The sequence below is a fragment of the Carcharhinus amblyrhynchos genome, unplaced genomic scaffold (assembly GCF_965287045.1).
Source record: "Carcharhinus amblyrhynchos unplaced genomic scaffold, sCarAmb.v2.hapA scaffold_37, whole genome shotgun sequence".
Classification (NCBI taxonomy): domain Eukaryota; kingdom Metazoa; phylum Chordata; class Chondrichthyes; order Carcharhiniformes; family Carcharhinidae; genus Carcharhinus; species Carcharhinus amblyrhynchos.
In genome coordinates, this window is record NW_027649778.1 from 9,050,253 (window position 1) to 9,072,852 (window position 22,600).

Below are 22,600 nucleotides of genomic sequence, written 5' to 3' on the forward strand. Positions count from 1 at the left end.
AATTTCTTCAGCCAGAGAGTGGTGAATCTGTGGAATTCTTTGCTACAGAAGGCTGTGGAGGCCAGGTCATTGAGTTTCTTTAAGACAGAGATAGATTCTTGATTAATAAGGGGATCAGGGGTTATGGGGAAAAGGCAGGAGAATGGCGCTGAGAAAACTATCAGCCATGATTGAATGGTGGGGCAAATTCAACGGGACAAATAGCCTGATTCTGCTCCTATGTCTTATGGTCTTATGAATGAACCACAGGGAGTGAGTGAGAGAACAAATCAGGAGAAGCACTGCTTTACTGCAGCTGTCTTATTTGTGTAAGAGGGTCTGAACTGGATCAAAGGTACTGCACAGTGGTAACTTGTACAGTAGTAATGTTCTGCGTGGTTTGACGTGTTTGGCACAATCCCCTTAAAAATGCAGCCCCCATGTTGCCATTTCTTCCAAGAAAGGAGTCTATACATGGGTTAAGGCAAATTCAATTCTAAATGTTGAATTTCCCTGCGGTGGAGCAAGTTAAATCTGTGGTTTGTCAGCTAAACTTGAGCACCTCAAGACTGGCTGGCACTTGGGTGTAGTACTGTTGAAGTGCTTGACTATCAGAGGGCTATCTTACAGATGCAACATGGTGCACAGTCTGCACTCTCAGGCGCAATAAAATGTCCCACGGCACTATTTTGGTGAATAGCAGGGGAGTTTCCACAGCACCCCTACAGTGCAGAAGGAGGCTATTTGGTCCATCGAGTCTATACTGACTCTCCAACAGAACATCTTATCCAGACCCCATCCCAGTAACCCACTTATTTACTTCACTGATCCTCCTAACCTACACATCTTGGGCCACTAAGGGGCAATTTATCATTGCCAATCCACTTAACCTACACATCTTTGGAGAGTGGGAGGAAACTGGAGCACCTAGTGCCCCTTAGTGGCCCAAGATGTGTAGGTTAGGGGGATCAGTGAAGTAAATAAGTGGGTTACTTATCCACTAAACTGACACATCTTGGGACACTAAGAGACGATTTAGCATGGCCAATCCACTAAACTTACACATCTTGGGACACTAAGGAGCAATTTAGCATAGCCAATCCACTGAACCTACACAGCTTGGGACACTAAGGGGCAATTTATCATTGCCAATCCACATAATCCTACACATCTTTGGAGATTGGGAAGAAACTGGAGCACCCAGAGGAAATCTTTGCAGACATGGGGAGAACCAAGGTCACCCAAGACCAGAATTGAACCCAGCTCCCTGGCGCTGTGAGGCAAGAATACTAACCACTATGCCACCCTAATTGATGCTAGTGTCCTGGTCAACATTTATCTGTCAACAACAAGACTAAATCAGATGATCTGGTCACCATCTCATTTACACAGCAAGAGTTTGCTGTATAAACAAAATGATTAGCACATTTCCTACTTTACAACAGTTACAAAATATACTTTACTATTAGGAAGCACTTTGTGATGTCCTGAGTTCTTGCAAGGTGCGATTTAGTCAAAAGCTCCTCTCTGAGGTCGATACTAGCAGAAGCAGCTAACTCTTGTTTTGTTTCTGAGGCGAGGGCTGGAGAAGAACCACAACCCCACACAGTCCTGAGCCCACCCCGCCGTCAGGGACCATGTAGACTGTTCCGTCGCACTCTCGCTTGGGGCTAAACTCTGTCAGCTGCATGTTACTCTGATGCACTCGCTCGTACTGCCACAACTGGTACTTCAAGCTCTTCCCTTGCTTTGCCAGCAGGTGGGTCTCGACGACACAGTCCTCGGGGTAGCTGGATCCAGGCATGTTCGCACGCCGATAGAAGAGCCCAGGAGTATCAGGGTCCTCTTCGTAGAGATCTTTTGGCAGTCCACACTTCAGTCCCAGCAGCACCCCTACACAGCAATCAGAAACAACACATAAACTGCTGAATGGTCAACAAGCACTGAATCAACCTACTAACATTTTGGATGTATCCATTATTACTGAAAAGTGCCAAAGCTCTATTTTTACGGTGCCCTTTTCTGAAGTACAAACCCATTAAATAACAACTAAATGGATTAACCTTGGGGCATGTTTAGATCACAGAATCATAGGACCCTACAATGCAGAAAGAGGCCCTTCGGCCCATCAAGTCTGCACCGAACACAATCCCACCCAGACCCTACCCCCATATCCCTACATATTATACCCACTAATCCCTCTAACCTACGCATCCCTGGACACTAAAGGGCAATTTTTTTAGCATGGCCAATCAACCTAACCCGCACGTCTTTAGACAGTGGGAGGAAACCGGAGCACCCGGAGGAAACCCACACAGACACGAGGAGAATGTGCGAACTCCACACAGACAGTGACCCGAGCCAGGAATCAAACCCAGGACCCTGGAGCTGTGAAGTAGCAGTGCTAACCACTGTGCTACCGTGCTGCCCATCATCTCTATACAGGGGTCATCAGTCTTTGGTAATCTCCCCCACAGAGAGCAGAGGAGGCTGGGTCATTGAATATATTCAAGGCAGTGAGACAGATTTTTGACTTCAAGGAGAGTCAAGGGTTACAGGGACAGTCAGGAAAGTCGCATTAAAGCCACAAGTGGACAAGCCATGACTATACCAAGTGGGAAATCAGGCTGCACGGGCCAAATGGCCTTCTCCTGCTCCTATTCTTATGTTCTTATTTTCCACTGCCCTGCCAATTTCTCCTTTTGAAGTATTCATCCAATTTTCTCTTAAAGGTTATTGCTAAATCTGCTTCTGCCACCCTTTTAGGCAGTGCATTCGAAATCACAATAACTCACTATATAGGAACAGTTCTCACCTCCCCTCTGGGTCCCTCTGCCAACTGTCTTAAACCTAATCATCTGATCAGCAACCCATCTGTTTCATAGAATTTGTACAAGAAAGGTTACCTAAACTGTTTCCCCTCTACCGCTAACCAACTGCACTACAGGGAGTAACTAAAAGACAACAGTAAGAGTCTTATAACTTGAGGGCTTATCGCTAAGTGGAAATGTGAGCTGTGAGGAGGACACAAAGGAAGGTGCAAAGAGATATCAACAGGTTAAGTGAGTGGGCAACAGTGCGTCAGATGGTGTACAATGTGGGAAAGTGAGAGGTTATTCACTTAAGAACAAAAAAATAGAATATGGGTGTGAGAGCTCCAGGAACAGCTGTCTGTTTTCATTCTCTGCTAGATTTCTGCCAAGGTTTTCATCATTACTTTCTGACAAGTTAACTTCTACATCTTGTGAGCCAATAAAACATTCTTACAGATGCACCATAGAAAGCATCATTTCCAGATTTATCATAGCTTGGAATGGCTCCTGCTCTGTCCAAGACTGCAAGAAACTACAAAGGGCTGTGAATGTAGCCCGGTCCATCACGCAAACCAGCCTCCCATTCATTGACTCTGTCTACACTTCCTGCTGCCTCAGAAAAGCAGCCAGCATAATCAAGGATCCCATGCACCTCGGACAAACTCTCTTCCACCTTCATCCGTTGGGAAAAAGTCTGAGATCACATCTCAACCAACTGAACAGCTTCTTCCCTGCTGCCATCAGACTTCTGAATGGTCCTAATAAATATTAAGGTGATCTTTCTCTTCACCCAACCTGTGACTGCCACATTTATTCTACACACTATCCTTTTCTTCTCCCTTATATACTCTATAAACAGGATGTTCATAGCACGCAAGAAACAATACCTCTCACTGTATCCCAATGCACATGACAATAATAAATCAAATCAAATCAATGAAGGCCCAAAACACAATTCCCTATCAAGTCACTTCAAAGCTACTTCTAACCAGGGTGTAGCATGATATTAAAGCAGTTCAGTCAGTCACAGTACTTAAGTTAGTTTCTGTTTGTTAGCAAGAAAACCCCATGCAGGATTCTTGCAGAGAGATACAAAGAAGCCAGAGTTGGAAGAGCAGTGAGGCTTGGAGGCCAGGATGGCCTATGAGGTTAGAGGGTAGCACGCGGCGTGACTGTGAAGGGATAGAAAGAATGCCAGTCTCTTCCTAATGGTGTTCACTGAACCTCAACCTGTGGGAGACACAGTGGTGTGATCCTGTGTCCTTAAAGGTACACATAATGCACCTTGGTGTATCCAACCACATATGGTGTGTCCAACCATGTAACATAGTGTGTCATGACTAAGTGTGTGACTCTAATGAATAGCCATTGACACAGTCTTTATATAAAGCAAAGTAGGGTGGGGTTGCACTCTATTTTGGGTGGGATTTTGTTTTATTTATTATTGTCAATTTAGTATTGGGACATTTTTGTCTGTGTAGTGCACAAGAAACACATACCATTCATAGAGTACAGAGGAAAGAAGGAAAGGAGAGTGCAGAATGTCATGTTGTAGTCATAGCTAGTTGTAGGGAAAGATCAACTTAATATATAGAATATTATTAGACAATTTAAAAGAGTTAGAATACAATTTTAAAGATAACCATAATGTGGAGATGCCGGCGTTAGACTGGGGTAAGCCCAGTAAGTAGTCTCACAGCACCAGGTTAAAGTCCAACAGGTTTATTTGGTAGCACGAGCTTTTGCAGGGTTGCCAGTTCATAAGAACATAAGAAACAGGAGCAGGAGTAGGCCATCTAGCACTTCGAGCCTGCCCCGCCATTCGATAAGATCATGGCTGATCTGTCGTGGCTCAGTTCCACATTCCCGCCCTCTCCCCATAACCCTTAGTCCCCTCGCTTATCAAAAACCCATCAACCCGCGTCTTAAAAATATTTAGCGAGGCAGCCTCCACCACTTCAACGGGCAGAGAATTCCAGAGATTCACCACCCTTTGAGTGAAGAAGTTCCTCCTCAACTCCGTTCTAAACCGCCCCCCCCTTTACCTTGAGACCATGCCCTCTAGTCCTACTGTCCTTTCTGAGCGGGAAGAGTCTCTCCACCTCTATCCTATCCATCCCATTTATCATCTTATATGTCTCAATGAGATCGCCCCTCATTCTTCTAAACTCTAACAAGTACAAGCCTAGTTTATTCAACCTCTCCTCATAGCTCAACCCCCTCAACTCCGGTATCAGCCTAGTAAACCTCCTCTGCACTCCCTCCAAGGCCAAAATATCAGGTGATGTAGGGGCAATGCTTACCTGATGAAGGAACAGCACTCTGAAAGCTCACGCTACCAAATAAACCTGTTGGATTTTAACCTAGTGTTGTGAGACTTCTTACTGTAGAATTTTAAAAGCATAGAACCAGAGTGAAAAATAAAGTTAGACGATATACCGGGGACAGCTTCTCTCCGGTGCCATCTTAGACTGTAGGGCCAATACACTGACAGTGATAAACCCCTGAACAAAAATCCACTCAGTATTCAGCTCCTACCTGAAACGACTGCCCAGTGAGCTCTGTGTCCTCTCCGCAAGCAGGGCTCATGGTTGAAATCTTCATCGTACCTTCTTGAGGTTAAGGAATTTCTCACTTTGAGTGCCAGGCGTTTGCAATGTGCTCTCTCTCTAACCCAGGCTGACTGAGACCAGCAACAGCTGCTGCCTCGGGTAACTCAGTCATTCAATATTGAACTCTGTCTGGCGTGTTCTCCAGTGGAGCTGGCTTAAACCATTTGGGAGAAGCTTGCAGGGACTGAATGGTAGAGATCAGTATGGTCACCGGCCCTCAGCTCAAACACTATTAGGAGTTTTTACAGTTGCCCTTAGTCCCCTGTGGGGACATCTGTCAAGAATCCTCATGATCACCAACCGGTGACCCTCGGTTTAGACAGAGAAGGCTATATCTACCAGAATTCCAGCCCCCGATTGTATTCCAGTGACCATGGGTCAGAGGGTATATCAACCAGAGTTCCAGCCCCTGATCACAATCCAGTGACCTCCCAGTTAAAGAAAGCGTAGATGTAAAGTAAAGTTTATTTATTAGTGTCACAAGTAGGTTTACATTAACACTGCAATGAAGCTACTGTGAAAATCCGCCTAGTCACCACACTCCAGCACCTGTTCGGGTACACTGAGGGAGAATTTAGCTTGGCCAATGCACCCTAACCAGCATGTCTTTCAGACTGTGGGAGGAAACCGGAGCACCCGGAGGAAACCCACGCAGACATGGGGAGAATATGCAGACTCCGCACAGAACAGGGAGCTAAGCTGGGATCGAACTCGGGTTCCCTAGCGCTGTGAGGCAGCAGTGCCAACCACTCATGAATGGATGGTGCAAATGATCCAGGATTCTAGCTCCTGTTCACCATCTCTTCCCCCCTCCCCATAGGATCTTCCGGTCCTGCCGTCGGTGATATCCCCGGTGGCACGGCACACAAAATTCCATAGACGTTTGGGGGACCAGGAAGATCCCACCACTGACCAATAATAGGCCACCCTCTGCCACTGAAAAATATGCTGCGGGGAGCAATGGGTGGTGGTCAGAAAAACCCGTAAATATGTAGAATGGCAATTGAGTGGGGTATGGGAGGCCAACCAACCCCTGGAATGTACCCTTAGCTTCCTTGCAAGCGGAGAACCAGGAACTCGAAGCAAGTTGTGTAATTCGAGAAGCCTGAGCCAGCAATCCAAACCAACGTCACCGATTTGCAGCCTGGAGCTGTTCGGGAAGAGACCGTCTTAAATGTCAGTGTAATTAACTGTCGTCAGGATACGGTAACAACACAGGGTAACCAGCGAGGAGGTGGTGCATTATTGTGGCTTTGTTACATCCCGTTAAGCCCTCGTGGAGGAGCTCACCGCGACATTCAAAAACCTCCTCCGCCAGCTTCACTATATCGGCACCTGGAATGGAAAGAGAAAGAAATTACATTTAATTATAGCACAACCTCAGGAGTATTGCAAGTCGATTTAAATACTTTTGAAGTGTAGTCACTGTTGTGACACAGGAAATGCAGCCACCAATTTGAATACAGCAAGGCGCACACACACACACACACACACACACACACACACACACACACACACACACACACACACACACACACACACACACCAATATCACAGAATCGTTATGGTGCAGAAGGAGGCCATTTGGCCCATCTTGACTACACTGGCTCTCCAAACGCGCATCATGACTTAGTGCCATTCTCCTGCCTTTTCCGTCATATCCCTGCAAATTGCTTCTATGCAAATAATCACCTTGGATGCCTCGATTGAATATGATAATACCCTAATTATCTGTTTGAATGATATTGGTTGAGGGGGTGACTATTGTCTGGGAAGCACGGTAGCACAGTGGTTAGCACTGCTGCCTCACAGTGCCAGGGACCCGGGTTCGATTCTCGGCTTGGGTCACTGTCTGTGTGGAGTCTGCACATTTTCCCCATGTCTGCGTGGGTTTTCTCCCACACTCCAAAGATGTGTGGGTTAGGTGGACTGGCCATGATGAATTGTCCCTTAGTATTACGGGGCCTAGCTAGAGTGGATGCATGGGGTTATGGGAATGGGGCCTGGGTGGGATTGTGCTCGATGTAGACTCAATGGGCTGAATGGCCTCCTTCTGCATTGTAAGAGTCTAGAACTCCCAAGGCAGCATGGTGGCACAGTGGTTAGCACTGCTGCCACACAGCTCCAAGGACCCGGTTCCAATTCCAGCCTCGGATGACTGCGTGGAGTTTGCACGTTCTCCCCCTGTCTGGATGGGCTCCGTCCCGGTGCTCCGGTGTCCTCCGACAGTCCAAAGACTGGGGGCAGCACGGTGGTTAGCACTGCTGCTTCACAGTGCCAGGGAGCCGGGCTAGATTCCTGGCTTGGGTCACTGTCTGTGCGGAGTTTGCACATTCTCCCCGTGTCTGCATGGGTTTCCTCCCACAGTCTGAAAGACGTGCTGGTTAGGTGCATTGACCCGAACGGATGCCAAAGTGTGGCGATTAGGGGAATTTCACAGTAACTTCACAGCACTGCTAAAGTAAGCCTTACTTGTGACAAATAAATAAACTTTAAAACTTTACTTTAAGATGTGCAGGTTAGGTGGATTGGCCCTTAGTTTCCAAAGATGTGTAGGCGAGGTGGATTAGACATGCTAAATTGTCTCTCAGTAATCATGGGATTAGCTGGGTAAATAGGTGGGGTAATGGGGATAGGGCCTGGGTGAGATTATTGGTGGCACAGACTCAATGGGCCAAATGGCCTCCTGCACAATAGGGATTCTATGACTCTTCATCAAGTAATGCCATGGGATCTTTTATATCCAATTTAGAGGGTAGTCAGGACATTGCTTTAAAGCTCTCAAAGGAAAGACAGCATCACTAACAGTGCAGCCAAAAGCAAAAATGCTGGAAAATCTCAAAGAACAAAGAGCAACACAGCACGGGAAACAGGCCCTTCGGCCCAACGAGCCCGCACCGCCATTTTAACATTGTGCTTTTCCTCTTCCACCCTTGACCCATGTCTATGCTTATGGCACTCCACATTGGAAACCAGATTGAGGGGAGAAGAATTTAGGGACAATTTGTTACACCAATCAGCCTAAGAGCACATCTATGGGGTGTGGGAGGAAACCGGAGCACCTGGAGGAAACCCACACAACCACGGGGAGAATGCGCAAACTCCCACAGACACCGGCCCAAATCCATGTATCTGCACAGCAAACAGTGATAGTCACTGAGCTGTCGTGGTGCCCAGCATCTGGTCCAGTTAGGGTCACCTGGACTCGAAACGTCAGCTCTTTTCTCTCCTCACAGATGCTGCCGGATCTGCTGAGGTTTTCCAGCATTTTCTTCTCTGGTTTCGGATTCCAGCATCCGCAGTAATTTGCTTTTATACTAACAGTGCAGCACTCCCTTCGTACAGCACTGAAATGTCAGCTTAGGTTTTGTGCTCAAAACCTGCCCCACGTCTCTGGCGTAGGATTTGAACCCCCAGTGTTCTGACCTTCTTACACTTCAAGCATGAGTGTTACCCATTAGGCCACAAAGGTGGCATGGTAGCAAAGTGGTTGGCACTGCTGCCCCACAGCGCCAGGGATCAATTCCAGCCTCGGATGACAGCCTGTGTGGAGGCTGCACATTCTCCCCATGTCTGCGTGGGTTTCATAGAATCATAGAACCCTACAGTACAGAAAGAGGCCCTTCGGCCCATCGAGTCTGCACCGAACACAATCCCACTCAGGCCCTACCCCCGTATCCCTACATATTATACCCACTAATCCCCCTAACCTACGCATCCCTGGATACTAAGGGGCAATTTCTTAGCATGGCCAATCAACCTAACCCGCACGTCTTTGGACTGTGGGAGGAAACCGGAGTACCTGGAGGAAACCCATGCAGACACGAGGAGAATGTACAAACTCCACACAGACAGTGACCCAAGCCGGGAATCGAACCTAGGACCCTGGAGCTGTGAAGCAGCAGTGCTAACCACCGTGTCACCCGAAGTTTCCTCCAAGTGTTCTGATTTCCTCCCACTGTCCAAAGATGTGTGGGTTAGGTTGATTGACCATGCTAAATTGTCCTTTAGTGTCAGGGGGATTAGCAGGGTAAATATGCAGAGTTATAGCGATAGGGCTTGGGTGGGATTGTTGCTGGTATAGACTTGATGGGTCAAATGGCCTTCTGCACCATAGGGATTCTATGAATGACACAGAAAGCAAGATAGGGATAGACAATAAAGAGAACGTGGAGCAACAGAAGGACAGAGTCAGCACATATCTCGCTGCTGTGTGTTGGAAGATACCTGAGAACATCTCTCCCTGAACGGTGTAGCCTCTGGCCTTCGCACAGCCGACAATCTCCTCCAGATCCTTCACCTCACGCATGTTCAGCAAATGTCCGGCCATCCACAGAGCGACCAGGCCACACCTGAAGAACAAGAAAACACAACAAGCAGTAGCCCTCAGATGGAAGGGCTGAGTTTACAGACGGGAGTGGGGTCCACACTTGGACTGGAGTTCACCAACAGATTGGAGTCCAGGTGGGAAATGAACCCTTAATTCCAACAGAGAAACAAGCTCTTGTTAAAATTTCATCTGATGGGGCGTGAGTGGGAGATTTGAGAACTGTGCCGATTTTGGATCACATTTGGATGCAAAGGTTTGTTTTTATGGATCACACTTCAAAGCACTCGGTGTGAACTGACTCTGAAGGCAGCCAAAATCGTCAGTTTGATGGACGCAATGACAATTTTGTGCAAAGTGCAATTCCATCTACAGAAACGAGAACGAATGGGTAGTCCATTGCCTATCAGTACACCAGATCAACTGGTAGAGAGAGAGAAAAGCAGTGCTAACGTTTCAGGATGTAGACCTATGCTCAGAAATGTTAATTCTGTTTCATAGAACAGAATTCCTGCAATGCAGAAGGCCATTCGGCCAATTTGATCTGTACCAATCTCCAACATTGCATCCCACCAAGGCCCTATTCCCATAAACACAGATATTTATCCCACTAATCCCCCAACCCATACATCTTTGGAACTAAGGGGCAATTATCATGGCCAATCCACCTAACCTGCGCATCTTTGGACACTAAGGGGCAATTTAGCATGGCCAATCCACCTAACCTGAATATCTTTGGACACTAAGGGTAATTTAACAAGGTAAAAAGTCTGACAACACCAGGTTTTAGTCCAACCTATTTATTTGATAATATACTCAATATTATCAATACAATCCACCTAACCTACTCAATATTATCAAATAAATAGGTTGGACTAAAACCTGGTGTTGTCAGACTTTTTACTGTGTTTACGCCAGTCCAACGCCGGCATACCCACATCATAATTTAACAAGGCCAATCCACTTAACCTGCACATCTTTAGACACTAAGGGACAATTTAGCATGGCCAATCCACCTAACCTACACGTCTTTGGACACTAAGGGGCTATTTTGCATGGCCAATCCACCTAACCTACACATCTTTGGACGCAAAGGGGTAATTTAGCATGGCCAATCCACCTAACCTGCACATCTTTGGACACTAAGGGGCAATTTAGCATGGCCAATCCACCTAACCTGCACATCTTTGGACATTAAGGGGCTATTTTGCATGGCCAATCCACCTAACCTGCACATCTTTGGACGCAAAGGGGTAATTTAGCATGGCCAATCCACCTAACCTACACATCTTTGGACATTAAGGGGCTATTTTGCATGGCCAATCCACCTAACCTACACATCTTTGGACGCAAAGGGGTAATTTAGCATGGCCAATCCACCTAACCTACACATCTTTGGATTGTGAGAGAAAACCCATGTGGACATGGGAGAATGTGCAAACTCCACATTTTCAGTCAGCTGCGGCCGGAATTGAACCCGGGTCCCTGACGCTGTGAGGCAGCAGTGCTAACCACTGTGCCGCCCACCTGTTTCACCACAGATGTTGCTGAAGCTGAATATTTACGACATTTTCTGTTTTTAACAGTGCGCGTCAGTAACGGGCCACATGAGGCCCATCAGGGTTCTGAGTGTGACCTACATGCAGGGTTGCCTCTGGTTTTCACCACGTAGTTTTTTTTTTCCCACTGATATGACTGACGTGATTCACACGTCAAAGCAAGGGCGGGTGAGGTGAGGTGCATGCTGATTGCTCACGACACTGACTGCGAGAGCCGTGTGCTCCCTCTGTGTCCAATCAAAGCATAAATCTTTTTGCTTCTAACCATTTGAAGCTGATGACAGTTCTATAAATATATAGATGAAGCATCTTTTGTAATTCGCTATGAAATATTCAATGTGTATTAAACATGTTTAATTTTATTCATGGGATGACCTTTAGTGAACGAGCCCGATTTCTATCTTGTGGCCACTGAGATGAAGAAGGGTCACTTGCGTGGACATCTCACTAGTTTGCTCATCACTGTTGTACTTTGGTGCAGAATAAAAACAGAATTGGATACTCACTGTGGACCATCCTGGATCAGCGAGGGAACATGTTTATTAATAAGGAGCCAATTCAGTTCTTTGCTAAAACTGAAATTTAAAAAAAACTCAGTCATTGCAGTAAAACTTTACAGCAAGCTGTTAAACTGCATTAGCTGCTAACTCTATAATGACACACACATGCACTGTTTTACCTGTAATAGCACAGTTACCAGGCAAAGCCATTAACCTCTCATATCATTTGCGGAATATGCTCTTTACTCTATCATCGCATACAGATGTATACTCTGAAGCTAAGCACACACAGCAGAGTGCTTTATTAAAAAATCTTTTGTGGGAAGTGCGTTCCACCACTTATTGCCCATCCCTAACTGCCCTTGAACTGAGTGGCTTGCGAGACTATTTCAGAGAGCAGTTAAAAGTCAACCATATTGCTGCAGATCTAAGTCATATGTAGGCCAGACCAGGTAACGATGGCAGATTTCCTTCCCTAAAAGGATGACATGGTGACAGAGTGGTTGGCACTGCTGCCTCATAGTGCCAGGGACTCAGGTTCAATTCCGGTCTTGGGTGACTGTCTGGGCAGAGTTTGCATGTTCTCTCCGTGTCTGCGCCGACTTCCTCCAAGTGCTCTGGTTTCCTTCCGCAGTCCCAAAATGTGCAGGTTAGGTGGGTTGGCCATGTTAAATTGACCCTCAGTGTTCCGAGGGTTTAGAGGAGGATTGGCAGGGTAAATATGTGGAGTTCCGAGGATAGGCCTGGTTAAGATGCTCTGTCAGAAGGTTGGAGCAGACTCAATGGGCCGAATGGGCTCTTTCTGTACTGTAGGGATTCTATGATTCTAAAGACCATTAGTGAACCTGATGGTTTTTTTACAACAATCTATGATAGTTTCGTGGTCACCATTACTGAGACTAGCTTTCAATTCCAGATTTTATTCATTGAATTTTAAATTACACTGTGGTGGGATTTGAACCCATGCCCCCAGGGCATTAGTTCCAGCTTCTGGAGTGCTCGCCCAGTGACATTACCACTACGCCAACATCTCCCTTAAGCCTGTTAGTGGAGACGATGTCATAATTTACCTAGGGGAACCTACGATAACACATAGAGGCAGCTCAGAGCAGTTCAAGTTTATTTATTAGTGGCACAAGTAGGCTTATGTTAACACGGCAATGAAGTTACTGTGAAAATCCCTGAGTCGCCACACTCCGGCGCCTGTTCGGGTACACTGAGGGAGAATTTAGCACGGCCAATGTGCCTAACCAACACGTCTTTGAGACTGTGGGGAGAAACCAGATGACCCGGAGGAAACCCACGCAGACATGGGGAGAACGTGCAAACTCTGCACTGTTGTAGGTAAAATAATACCTCAGACTGTAAGTGAGTCAAAATACAGTGGTTTTTATTTCAAAACTCTGGCGTACATTCCAGAATTTTGGGAGAAGCTCTACCAGACTTCTCAAAGAACACAAACACAAGTGGACATTTATATATTATGAGCTCCAGCAGGAATCATGATTCAAAGTTCCAACACCTGCCAGACCTCCAGTTTTTCCTTCCTGGGTTGTGATGCAGCCCCAGAGTTAATCAGGAATTACAGTCCTGCAGTTAGGACACAGGAAACCCCTTCTGCAGCAGTACCGGCATCCCTATCTTTGAAGTTACTTGTGCGATCGCGGATGTCCTAGCAGGACTCTTCCTGTTAAAAGCCGGGATCGCGATCTGCCATCAGCAGCTGTCAAAAGCCAGTATCGTAAACTACCATCTGTGTAACGATGACTACTAACACAAATAGGTAAGAATGGCAAAGTCTACAAAATCACAGCCACATTAATCTATCTGTCTTTACACAAATGAGAGTTAAAGCATGTAAGACATGAACAAGTAACTTATATTAATGCCAGGAACAGTACAAGCTGAAGGAGATCAGCCATGAGGAAGGGTTACGTTTGTGACATATTCTAGGTACAAAATCCATTAACAAAGAACAAACAAAGAACAAAAACAGCCCGGGAAACAGGCCCTTCGGCCCAACGAGCCCGCGCCGCCATCTTAACACCACCAGTCCCCCACTCCGCCCATGACCCTTGTCTAATGTTTTATGGCCATCCACATTGAGGGAAACTAATTTAGGGACAATTTATTACTGCCAATCAGCCTAACAGCACATCTTTGGGGTGTGGGAGGAAACCGGAGCACCTGGAGAAAACCCACGCAAGCACGGGGAGAATGCGCAAACTTCCCAATTTCTAACTTTAACTCTCTAGTGACCAGGGGAGAATAATTTCCCAATCTGGGTGTCCCTGTATTACACCCCTCCTCTTCCCTCCCCTCCATGTGTCTGCACAGCAATCAGCAATTTAGCACGGCCAATGTGCCTAACCAACACATCTTTGAGACTGTGGGAAGAAACCAGATGACCTGGAGGAAACCCACGCAGACACGGGGAGAACTGAGCTGTCGTCTTGCCCAGTATCTGGTCCAGTTTAGGCACACACTAACGACATGAAGCACTAGGCTTTCCCTTCAGGTACAAAATGCATTCACCTCTTCCTTACTTCAGCACAGAGAGTGACCCAAGCTGGGAATCGAACCCGGGTTCCTGGCGCTGTGAGGCAGCTTGATATTTTAGCACATCCCGCCATTCAGGGAGATCATGGCTGATCTGTGACCTAACTCCACACTCACTGCGTTCACCCAGATCCCTGAATACCTTTGGGATACAGGGCAAAGGGGAGAACTTGGAGTTAGGCCTCAGATCACTCATGAACTCACTGAATGTCAGGGTATGGATTACACTTGAGCTGTTCTCACGTGTATCCTCACTGATCAACTTCAAGGTTTCATCCTGCAAGGTCTGTGTGCCTGAAACCTCATAAGAAGTCTCCCAGGTTAAAGTCCAACAGGTTTATTTGGTAGCACTAACTCCCACCCACCTGATGAAGGGGCAACAAGTGCTCCAAAAGCTAGTAGCTTTTGCTACCAGATAAACCCAATGGACTTTAACCTGGTGTTTGTGAGACTTCTTCCTGTGTTTACCCCAATCCAATGCCTCCACATCATTCCTGAAACCTGCCAGAGAGTCAGGAAACCCATAATAAACTTGGCTCGCGCTTTCCTGCACTGTACGTACTTGTCCGGTCTGTTCTTGAGCAACATCTTCACCTCCTCCCGGTCCCCAATCACGGGCATTGGCCCTTCTGCAAGAATCTGGTACAGTTTCTTTCTCGGTGAGGTTGAAGGAAGGGGCAGGGATGGCGGAGGTAGGGGAGGAGGAGGAGGAGGAGGGGGCAACGTCGACCACTCTGAACCATCAGCGTTGTCCTGGCTGGGACTTCCCCTCATCGCTTGCACCATTTCCATGTGGGACATGGCAGGAGCCGGCCTCTGTCAATCCACCTTTGGGCCTCGGACTTGATCATCCCTCGACCCCGAAGATTTTGCTGGTCAGTTCGCTCAGTGATCAGGACATCATGGGTTAGAGACACTGAGGCATCTGCAAAGGGAGAAAAAAAACAGCACAGTCAAGTCTCCAAATTCCAAAAACTGCATTTTTAACGGGGAAAGTGCTAGGAGGGCAAGGAGGTGGAGTGGGAGAGGAAACTGGGGACAATTTGATGGAGTCATAGAATCACAGAATCCCTCCAGTGCAGAAGGAGGCCATTTGGCCCATCAAGCCTGAACCAACAACAATCCCACACAGGCCCTATCCCCATAACCCCATATTTTTACTCTGTTAATCTCCGACACCAAGGGACAGTTCAGCATTGCCAATCCACCTAACCTGCACATCTTTGGACACTAAGGGGCAATTTAGCATGGCCAATCCATCCAACCTGCATATCTTTGGACACTAAGTGGTAACTTAGTATGGTCAATCCACCTAACCTGTACATCTTTGGACACTAGGGGGCAATTTAGCATGACCAATCCATCTAACCTACACATCTTTGGACACTAAGGGGCAACTTAGCATGACCAATCCATCCAACCTGCATATCTTTGGACACTAAGGGGCAATTTAGCATGGCTGATCCACCTAATCTGCACATCTTTGGACATTAAGAGGTAATTTAGCACGGCCAATCCACCTAACCTATACATCTTTGAAACTGTGGGAGGAAACCGGAGTACCTGAAGAAAACCCACGCAGACACCGGTAGAATGTGCAAACTCCACACAGACAGTCACCAGAGGCAGGAATTGAACCTGCGTCTCTGGGACTGTGAGGCAGTAGTGCTAACCACTGTGCTGACCCATGGGAGAGGAGGTGGAGGAGTATTTGATGGAGGGGTGGAGTGGGAAAAGGAGTGAAGTGGTGTTGGGCAAGGAGCTGGGGCAAGCATTTCTTCTTGGGTGGCACAGTGGTTAGCACTGCTGCCTGACAGCGCCAGGGATTCAGATTCGATTCCCGGCTTGGGTCACTGTGTGGAGTTTGCACATTCTTCCACGTTTTATGGAATGTAGTGTCTGACAAACCAGGTTAAATCTGTTGAAGAGGTGGCTAGTGGACAGGGAAAGCAAGGTTTCCAAAACTTTTCCAGCCACACAACCCTTCGTGACTTAACAAGAGCGTTGGGAAACCTCAAGCATTCTCATAATGTCAGCACCCTGGGTTTTGCCACGAAATAGGTGAGAACACAGAAAACAGATGTAAACAAGTGTTTTCTAGCTACATCTAGCTACACACACATCTCTCTCTCTCTCTCACACACACGAGATGTGCTGGTTAGGTGGATTGCCCATGCTAAATTGCTCCTTAGAATCAGGGGGACTAGCTCGGGTAAAAGTATGGGGTTATGGGGATAGGATAATTGTCAATGCAGACTCAATGGGCCAAATGGCCTTCTTCTCCACTGTAGGATTCTCTGATTCTATGTCTGCGACTCTGTCTCCCGTTCACATATACTCACCCTCACAAAAACAGTTGCATACTTCTCTCCAAGGCTCAAACACCTGCCCCCGCTACCCTACCATTCTCGACCCCCAAACCTCACCGCTCCATTCCCAAACCACCAGCTGGAAGCCTATCCTCACAGACCAGCTCCTGGCCAATTTGTCTCCTGCCCGCTCCTGCCTCACCCCAGCCTCACTGGTGGCTACAGGCCATTCTGCCCAGGAACAGCAAGATAGAATGGGCCAGTCGGAGCAAGATCCCTCAGAGCACTGGATGCTGATGGACTGATAGACAGCCTTCAGCGCTCCGGCATCTTGCTCTGATTGTATATTTGATTTCTCTAATCCTTTTTAAATTTTGGACGTTTGAACCACTGGTCACTTGGTAACCGTGAGCCTCTCAGAGCCCTGGAGACACTTCACAGACCCCTGGGGACCCACAGACCCCAGTTAGTGAACCCCTGGTCTATATTCAAGTAGAAGACTAAGACTGCTGGAAATCTGAAACAAAAACAGAAAATGTTGGAAAAACTCAGCAGATCAGGAGAGAGAGGTGGCACGGTAGCACAGTGGTTAGCACTGCTGCTTCACAGCTCCAGGGTCCTGGGTTCGATTCCCAGAGCGGGTCACTGTCTGTGTGCAGTTGGCACATTCTCCTCGTGTCTGCGTGGGTTTGCTCTGGTTTCCTCCCACAGTCCAAAGATGTGCAGTTTGGTTGATTGGCTATGCTAAGAAATTGCCCCATAGTGTCCAGGGATGCATAGGTTGGAGGGATTAGTGGGTATAATATGTAGGGATATGGGGGTAGGGCCTGGGTGGGATTGTGTTCGGTGCAGACTCAAAGGGCCCCTTCCTGCACTGTAGGGTTCTAGGATTCTACAAACGTTCTTCTGCAGAAACAGAGTAAATGTGTTAACTCCAAGAGGCCACATTTGATAATCTCCTTCATAAAGGGACGGTTAGTGGAAGTGGAAACTCAGAGTTGACAGCAGTTATTGATCTGGTTATGAAATTGGCTGGTCCTCAGAGGTCGGGATAATGGGCAGGTACTATAACTGGCAAGGTATGGCGGGTCCTGGTGTTTCCCACACCCAGGATGTGTGTTGGGACCTCAGCTACTCTGTGTCTTTATCAATGTCCTAGATGACAGGATAAAAAGTCATGTATTCAAATTTCCCACTGACATAAAAAATAGGGAGCATTGTTTGCAGTGTAGATAGAAGCAAAAATTACAACGAGGTATTGTTATGGACAGTTTTAGTTTTTTATTAAAGTTTATTTATTACTGTCATAAGTAGGTTTACATTAACAGTGCAATGAAGTTACCGCGAAGATCCCCTAATTGCCACACTCTGGCGCCTGTCCGGGTACAACGAAGGAGAATTTAGCACGGCCAATGCACCTAACCAGCACGTCTTTTGGACTGTGGGAGGAAACCCAAGCGGGGAGAACGTGCAGACTCTGCACAGAAGGTGACCCAAGCTGGGAATTGAACCCGGGTCCTGGAGCTGAGGCAGCAGTGCTAACCACTGTGCCAGCCCAGGAGGAGGGTTAATCTAAACAGCCCTGATTTTGCCTCTCCCCAAAGCAGAAAGGTACTTTGATTTGCTTCCCCCCTTTATAAGTGGCGGCATCACTCCCAAACGTTTAGTTTTGGTGTGATCCAATTTTGATTTGATTTATTATTGTTTCATGTATTACGTTACAGTAAAAATATTGTTTCTTGCACGCTATACAAACAAAGCATACCATTCATACAGAAGGAAATGAGAGGGTGCAGAATGTAGTAATTTGCTATAAATAAACCCCCTGCAAATTTGACAGTTGGTGGAAGGGAACGGTGAATGTGAACAGGGGATGGGGGAAGAGATGTGTGGGTTGCAGGGGGTGGGTCAGGCAATGTTTGAGCGCTGGGGAGGGGAAATGGGTGGGGTGTGGGTTAAGTGGGGGAGAGGTTTGTGTTGTAGGGTGGGTTGAAAAGTAGTGGAAAGGGTAAGGTTTTGAACATAAGAAATAGGAGCAGGAGTAGGCCATCTAGCCCATTGAGCCTGCCCCGCCATTCAATAAGATCATGGCTGATCTGAAGTGGATCAGTTCCACTTTCCCACTTTCTCCCCATAACCCTTAATTCCCCTGTCTATCAAAAACCCATCTACCCGTGACTTAAATGGGGACTTTTGTGGGGATTGGTTGGGAAATGGAATGGGGATAAGATGGGAGTTGGAGAATAGGAGTTGGGTGGAGAGTTGGCGAATGGAAGTTGTTGGGGAGTAGATGGGATTGGGCATCAGGTGGATTAGGGGTCGGTGGGAGATGGGAGTGGATTGGATGTTCAGGAAGAGAGGAGTGGGAGATTGATATTAGGTGGGGTTGGGGAGTGAGTTGGGTGAGAAGGGGTGTGCTTTAGGTGGAGGGGAGAGGGTGTGGTGGGTTTTAAGTGAATGGGGGGGGAGTGGGAGCTGGATACTGGGTGGGGGATTGAGGGTGGGGGGGATTGAGGGTGGGGGGGATTGAGGGTGGGGGGGATTGAGGGTGGGGGGGATTGAGGGTGGGGGGGATTGAGGGTAGGGGGGATTGAGGGTGGGGGGGATTGAGGGTGGGGGGATGAGGGTGGGGGGATGAGGGTGGGGGATGTGAGGAGTTGAGGGTGAGTGTCTTGTTGGATATTGGGTGGGGGATGAGGTTGTGAGGTGGGCGGGGATGAGGTGGTGGGGTGGGGGGGGATGAGGTGGTGGGGTGGGGGGGGATGAGGTGGTGGGGTGGGGGGGATGAGGTGGTGGGGCGATGAGGTGGTGGGGTGAGGGAGCGATGAGGTGGTGGGGTGAGGGAGCGATGAGGTGGTGGGGTGGGGAGGGTGATGAGGTGGTGGGGTGGGGCTGGGGGGGAATGAGGTGGTGGGGTGGGGCTGGCGGGGAATGAGGTGGTGGGGTGGGGAGGGATGAGGTGGCGGGGTGGGGGGGGATGAGGTGGCGGGGTGGGGGGGGATGAGGTGGCGGGGTGGGGGGGGATGAGGTGGCGGGGGATGAGGTGGCGGGGTGGGGGGGGATGAGGTGGCGGGGTGGGGGGGGAATGAGGTGGTGGGGTTGGGGGAGATGAGGTGACGGGGTGTGGGGGGAATAATGTGTTGGGAGATGAGGTGTTGGGGTTGGGGTGCAGGGTTGGGAATGAGTGCGCAGTTGAATAGTGGGAAGGGATGATTTTACTTGGAGAGAGGGTGTAGTGGGTTTTAAGTGTGGATAGGGAAGGCCTGGGGTGGGATTGGAGGGAAGGAGGTGGGGTGGGTTTTAGGTGGATGAGGGGGGGAGTTGGCTATTGAGCCTGGGATGGGAAAGGTTGATGTTAGAGTGTGGGGATGGTGTGTGTTGGGATGGGGAGGGGGTGTTGGGATGGGGAGGGAGAGCTGGGACTGAGTGTACAGTTGGATATTAGGTGGGGGATGTGAGTGGATGGGGGTGGGGGGATGTGAGTGGGTGTGCAGTTGGATATTGGGTGGTTGGGAGTAGGGTGGAGGGGGCTGCTGGGAGTGGGGTGAAGGGGAGGGGGGTTGGGAGTGTGTGCACAGTTGGATATTGGGTGGGGGGTGTTGGTTGGGAGTAGGGTGGAAGGGGTTGCTAGGAGTGGGCTGAAGGGGAGGGGGGATGTGAGTGGGTGTGCAGTTGGATATTGGGTGGTTGGGAGTAGGGTGGAGGGGGCTGCTGGGAGTGGGGTGAAGGGGAGGGGGGTTGGGAGTGTGTGTGCAGTTGGATATTGGGTGGGGATGATAGGGGTTGGGGTGTTGAGAGGGGGCTGGGTGGGGGTTGTAACTGTGCAGTTCTGGTTCCTAATTCTGTGCTGCAACAATGGATGATCGGATCCATCCTGTCATTGGCCAGGAGCGACAGTCCCTACATTTGATTGACACCGGGATCCGCCAATTGGCCCAGCCCATTTGGACCAGTCTCAGCCAATCAGCCGACACCTTGGGCAGCTGCGGCAGGGGATTGGCTGATTTTACGAAGCACGAGCGCAGGCAGTTTTCCCGCCAAGAACAACGGCTCCAGGATCCGGGCCCTCGCCAGCCGGGGAGGAGGCGGTGCCAGGACTGCCCCGCCTCTCTGCCGCTTCACCCATTGACAGGTCGCCCGACCAATCAGGAGGTAGCTTTTGGACAAAGCTCACCAATCCGGGGGGGACGGAGGGCGGGACATCCGGTCAAGCTCCAGGCTCAACGGCGAGTGGTGCTTTCTAGCGGTTGGAATTCGGGACAATCCGCTTCCATCGGTTAGTTTTCGGTGCCATCGGCGTGCTGCAGTCTTTGCGGCTGCCTCCGTGCTGCCTGAGCCATGGGTACAGGCTAATAGCGCGGCTCAAACCCCTTTGCCCGCCCGGAGACCCGCGATCTTACCGTCGTGCCAGTTTTGTTCGGAGCGGATATCTAGCGGCACCAGGGGAGGTTAAAACTTCCGGTTCATATCCGGGGCAGAAGGGGCACCTGAGCTTAGGGTGTCCTGTGTCGGTGAGGGGAATGGGGCTAGGGGGTACGGGGATATGTTAGGAGGCCCTGTCCATTGGCGGTGGGGGTTAAGGGCCCTCATGGAATGTGGCGGGAAATGGCGTTAGGGGGTCCAGTCTCTGGCTGTAGGGTAGGGGTGGCGATTCTATGGCGGTGGGAGGGGGAGGAGAGGGCCTACCGGGGGAGGAGAGGGCCTACCGGGGGAGGGGAGGGCCTACCGGGGGAGGAGAGGTGCTGAGCGAAGTGGGAAAAGAGGTCCTATCTTGGGCTGGTGGGGTGAAGAGTGTGGGGTAGCAGGTCTTGGTGGGGGTGGTTAGGAAGTCATATCTGTGGTCTGGATGAGTTTAAAGGTCTTCCCTCTTGTGGTGGGCTGGGGCCCCCTTCCTATCTCTGGGTTGGGTGTGGATTGTTTAGGGGTTCCTGCCCTGTGTCTAGAGGTGGGGATTGCCCGCATTCACTTTTCTTGATCCACTGTCTGCTGCAGCTCTTTGAACCTTGGGAGTAGTGTAAGTCAGCTGGCAGCCTGGCTCCCCTTGTCTACTCTGGTTTCACATGTGTCTGTATCAATACGTGAATGGCAGTGGTGGCCAGTGTAAGGGGGCTTCCTTCTCTGAAGAGCTTCAGTGCACTGGCTAAGTTTTACTGATTTCCTTTAGGTCACTCGTCCCTTGTTCTGAATCAAAACAAAATCAGATTTCTTGAATTTCATGCTTTGCTGCAGTTGGATTTGAATTCATGATTTTATTTGCGTTTTAATGCTTTGTGTTTGCCCTGATGGAATTGAGCATTTTTATTTTGTAGAGTGACTGCTGAGACTGGCTTTTATTTGTACTTTTTTCCCTTCTCGTTTTCAGTCAGTGAAGAACCATGTCTGTTCAAGAATCCCGTCCGAATCACACCATCTACATCAACAATCTGAACGAGAAGATCAAAAAAGATGGTAAGCGTTTGGGGACAGGGGTGTGTTGAGCTAATGGGTTGGTCAGGAGAGCATTTGGAAATGTGGGTTACAAAGTTCTTAAACAGATCGAACAGGCTATTTGACTCAACTGGTCTAAGCTCCACATGAACTTCCTCTATCTTTCCATGGAATCAACAGTACAGAAGGAGGCCATCGACCCCTGCACTGACTGCAATCCCAGCCAGGCCATCTTAGCGCTCCTAATCCCCCTGACACTAAGAACATAAGAAATAGGAGCAGGAGTAGGCCATCCAGCCCTTCGAGCCTGCCCTGCCATTCAATAAGATCATGGCTGATCTGTCGTGGCTCAGTTCCACTTTCCCGCCCTCTCCCCATAACCCTTAATCCCCTATCCTATCAAAAACCCATCAACCCGCGTCTTAAAAATATTTAGCGAGGCAGCCTCCACCACTTCAACGGGCAGAGAATTCCAGAGATTCACCACCCTTTGAGTGAAGAAGTTCCTCCTCAAC

General features: G+C 48.7%; 2 protein-coding genes across 2 annotated transcripts in view; one reads left to right on the forward strand and one right to left on the reverse strand.

Annotated features, from left to right (window-relative positions):
- Positions 1-21,074, reverse strand: actmap (actin maturation protease). Its single transcript, XM_080218219.1, has 7 exons — positions 21,059-21,074; positions 14,912-15,274; positions 11,797-11,865; positions 9,632-9,756; positions 6,610-6,739; positions 5,331-5,401; positions 1-1,872 (listed from the first exon to the last, which is right to left on the reverse strand). The coding sequence occupies exons 2-7, from the start codon at positions 15,148-15,150 to the stop codon at positions 1,532-1,534; spliced, it is 975 nt and encodes a 324-aa protein (XP_080074345.1). The 5' UTR covers positions 15,151-15,274; positions 21,059-21,074; the 3' UTR covers positions 1-1,531.
- Positions 20,847-22,600, forward strand: part of snrpa (small nuclear ribonucleoprotein polypeptide A) — a 12,450-nt gene continuing 10,696 nt past the window's right edge. Inside the window, exons 1-2 of the mRNA XM_080218220.1 lie at positions 20,847-20,934; positions 22,021-22,106. Of these exons, the coding sequence (XP_080074346.1) occupies positions 22,034-22,106 (73 nt within the window). The 5' untranslated portion in view covers positions 20,847-20,934; positions 22,021-22,033. The remainder of the gene's footprint in view (positions 20,935-22,020; positions 22,107-22,600) is intronic.

What these genes read in the sequence shown, in the direction of transcription:
- actmap (XM_080218219.1), bottom strand. Translation starts at nt 15,150, where the DNA reads ATGTCCCACATGGAAATGGTGCAAGCGATGAGGGGAAGTCCCAGCCAG. An exon ending in CTGATCCAGGATGGTCCACA is followed by an intron (nt 9,757 to 11,796) that starts GTGAGTATCCAA and finishes CTTGTTCTTCAG; the next exon opens with GTGTGGCCTGGTCGCTCTGT. An exon ending in TCACTGGGCAGTCGTTTCAG is followed by an intron (nt 1,873 to 5,330) that starts GTAGGAGCTGAA and finishes ATTGCTGTGTAG; the next exon opens with GGGTGCTGCTGGGACTGAAG.